Source organism: Fulmarus glacialis, unplaced genomic scaffold (genome assembly GCF_000690835.1).
Source record: "Fulmarus glacialis isolate BGI_N327 unplaced genomic scaffold, ASM69083v1 scaffold16651, whole genome shotgun sequence".
NCBI classification, from domain to species: Eukaryota; Metazoa; Chordata; class Aves; order Procellariiformes; family Procellariidae; genus Fulmarus; species Fulmarus glacialis.
The window spans coordinates 4,903-8,699 of record NW_009192463.1 but is presented as its reverse complement, the minus strand read 5'-3'; the positions used below and the strand labels follow the sequence as shown (position 1 = coordinate 8,699).

At 34.7% G+C, this 3,797-nt stretch overlaps 1 protein-coding gene across 1 annotated transcript in view; it reads right to left on the bottom strand.

Annotated features, from left to right (window-relative positions):
* LOC104083577 (putative interleukin-17 receptor E-like) overlaps positions 1 to 1,907 on the bottom strand; it is a gene marked incomplete at its 3' end in the record, with an annotated part of 37,997 nt that extends 36,090 nt beyond the window's left edge. The window contains exon 1 of the mRNA XM_009587093.1: positions 1,806 to 1,907. Coding sequence (XP_009585388.1) covers positions 1,806 to 1,907 — 102 coding nt within the window. The remainder of the gene's footprint in view (positions 1 to 1,805) is intronic.
* Positions 1,908 to 3,797: the final 1,890 nt, after the last annotated feature.

The following is a 3,797-nucleotide window of genomic DNA, read 5'->3' as shown; positions in this document are numbered from 1 at the left end:
TAGGGAAATTGAAGTTACTTCCAAAGGAAAAGGAAGAAGGAGTTTTCTCTAACAAGCTTGTCATGAGACTCTGAAGTTCATGTAGCTAAAATGCTTTGCACTAGATTGAAAATGCTACGCTGGCAGTAATTTGTCCTGTTGAGATCATGATTGTTCCCAGTGAGAAAACATTTTTGTCTTAAAAAGTCATTAATGCATTCAAGATTCTACTGAATACAACTAGTAGAAACATTACATAGAGAACACGAACTGAATCCTATCTTTAACATCACAAATGATTGATTGATTCCATTTTACTGGAAACAATATATTTCCCCTGTAAATTAAAAAAAATACTCCTTTCTCAGTTATCCAACCTTCAGTTTTGGAAAAGTTGTAAGACAAACTCTCGAAGGCAAAGAAAGAGGTCCAGTCTACCAAACCTCAGGGTTGTGTCTATATCTTAGGCATCTAGTGAATCAGTCTTCTTAACATACATATCTAAGATATGACAGAGAAAGATGCCCTTTAAGGTCTCCAGAGGTAAATTCTATCCCCTAGACTGAATCCCACTGAAAAAGGTTGCTATTGTTTTTTACATGCTGAGTCTGATAGTCATACACTCTTTGGAGGGATAAATTACAATGGTAAATCATTTCTGTTTTAAACTCTCATTGCAGCAGACCAAGGAGCATAAATTATTTAAAATACATGTGTGTTTGCATTCATAAACATAAGTACATAAAAATTCTTGAAAAGTGCTCAGGTGCATCTAGAGATTAATCTCTTATGTCCATATTTTATTATTCTAAAGACATTATCGAAGTAGATAGAGACTACAGAATTTGAATGCAGGAATATAATATTAAGCAACTTTAAATACAGAGGGGGTTTTTTCCCCTCAATCTAGTATTTTATAAGCATCTTTATGCCTGGTATTTTCTAGGATACACGTATAAATATAGAATAAATTGTTGTAACATGTACTAAATTAGTATCTGGGTAGTACCACCACATTTAGACAATCTTTAGTGTGTCTCATTGCCTGTCCTAAACACTGACATCTTCAAGCAGAAGTCTGTACAGACAGCCAAATTCTTTCATGCCATCAATTCCACTTCTCTGTAGCAAATACATAGTTATCACCCTCTACCAAGACTGAAAGTCAGTTTCCCTATTATTTTATCCTTTTTTAATTTATCTTTCAATTTACTCTATTCTTACAGTTTCAGAATGCCAACAGAAGCAAAATATCTCCATACTGCCCCTTTGTGGGGATATTTGGAAACATACAAAATTCAAACCTATTAAAGAGATGGTATGGTTCACACTCTACTTTTATGCACATACATAAGTCATTAAATTTAATACTGCAGTTACATTCATCCCACAAAATGAAAAACAGGTTTTACTGTTTCTTAAACTTAATTCATTTATTCACAGGAAAGTCAGTGTTTCGTATGTTCCTAACATAATTAGTAATTTCTGAAACCTCCCGTTCCTCCCTCCCTCATCTCTTTGGCACCACTGCTGTTGTAAAAACTGACTCTCCAAAGGAATGAATATGAACTAAATCATTTTTTTCAAATACAAAAGAGAGATTAAAAAAGATACTAACAACAGCAGTTGGAAATAGTGTAAGATGCATTTTCTTACTCCCTTCCTAACAGTCATCTTTGCCACTTTGGATACTTAATTCAGAATGACAGGAATACAAAGTGAATGTTCAGAACAGCCGAAATATTTTCTTGCTTTTCTTACAATTATTTTGGCAGCATAAAACTACTATATTAAAAGATAGCAAATAGGAACAAGAAAGAGATTACCTGAGAACATGAAAGTCCACATTCTTCAATCCTGGGAATAATCTGACAATCAGAATTCCAAAAAAGAATTATTAGAAGAATCTGAACATGAATACTTATCATCCTAAATTGAAAAAAAAAAAAAGCAAAACCTCAGAAGAAACCTTCTACTCTGACAATTCTCCCTCTGATGCCAAAACTTTAATATGAATTTTAGTCCCTCCCACAGCACCTCTGAGCTCCTCCCTCTAAAACTTTCCAAAGACAGAAAATTGCTAGTTATGGGAAATACAAAGCATGTTCAACTCATTTCTTATGTTCCGTGGTGAAAAATGGGAAATGTGAATTTCTGACAATCACAGTAAAAGCCCTCTCCTTCTGGATTTCATCATGTCAGCTTTAGATCAGCTTTAGCAAATTTCTTTTCTGTAAATTCCATGTATAAATGGAAATTTTGTTTCTAGAGTGATGTACCAGGCAGGTACATTCTTATGTTTATTTATTTTCCTGGTTTTCTAATGCATTGAATAAAAAGAAAAACAGCTTTGCTGAGGTGGGTAGTCTTGGAAGACTGGTTTCTTGTTTTTCATCAGCAGGGAAAACAAATTCTTTTACTCTAGAAATCTGTGCCTTGAACTTATTTTACTTATTATTTAATTGTACCAACAGAAGCCTCTTGTTCTATAGCCTATCTCCAGTTTTTGGATTTTCAACACACTCGGGAAGCATGCATGCTTTGCCAAAGAAGCTCAACACTACCAGCTCTGAAAGCAGGGTACGAGTGAGTCACAACACCTCAATACCTGTTAGCATAACAGAATGCCCAGGAATGCTTTTCTGGGTGCTACCTTGCATAGTCCCACTACCATACATAAGGAACAAGTATTCCAAAAAACACACTCTGGTTCATATGGAGGCTATATGTGGTGTGTTATGCCCATAGGTGGAGTAAGGAGTTATTCCTCCATAGAGAGGGCTTGCTCACAACTAAGAGAGTATCTTTCAGTAGGACAGTGCCAGAACCCACGTCCTCAGTGCTCTTGCAAAACTTCTTACATCAGTTAAAGTAGTGAATACACAATTAACACCATCTGTTAGGATCTGGCTTTACCAGTATTTTTTTAATAAACAGGTAAAAGACAATGTCTACTCTGCCAATGTATGTACTATACTTGTATTTTAGATACTTTCATGTGAGTCCAGTTTGTCAATTTTACAGTAAGACTTTATTTCTGGAAGATAAAGAGCGTATCAATCACAGTACTGAACAAATTGTTATTTAATTATTTTGGTTAAAAAAATAACAATTAAATTTTGTCATCTATACATAAAAATACACCAGATCAAAGATCTGCCCAGTCCACTCTCATGTGCCTAACAGGATCAGTAGCAGATGCTTAGGAAAAATAAGAAAGAAGTTAAATATGCTACTTCCATGGATTATTTTAACCTATATGCTGCCAAGTTCCAATGACCTGGACCTTATGGATTTCCTGAACTGAAAGCCATGTGCACATCACTGTATTTAATAGCTGCTTCTGGACCTTTCTTACATGAATTTGTACAACAACTCTTTGCATCTATTTATCCTTTTGGTTTTCAAAACTTCTTGTGGCTATGAGTTACACAATTAAACTGTGTTTATTTGCTTTGTTTTGATTTTAAAACTGCTTCCAAATAGTTCAGTTAGGTTCCCATCTTGTTCTTGCTTTAGAAAAAATAGAGAATATCCACTCTCATCTCACCTTTGCCAAAATAGTCACAATTTTATTGATTTCTAGCATATCTCCCCTATTTTTTCTAAGATTAATTTCTCTTCATTTTTACTATACCCTTTTGTAAGACAGCGGGTCCTGCACACAAAATTCAGGAGTGAGCAGATCAAGGATCTTTTACACAATAGCATAGTGATGTTGACTGAATCATCAGAAGCATGATGTCCCTCTATCAGAAAGCCATTTTGATTCTCCTTAGTGTATGATTTACCAGTATGTCTTCTGCAAGCAATCTAGT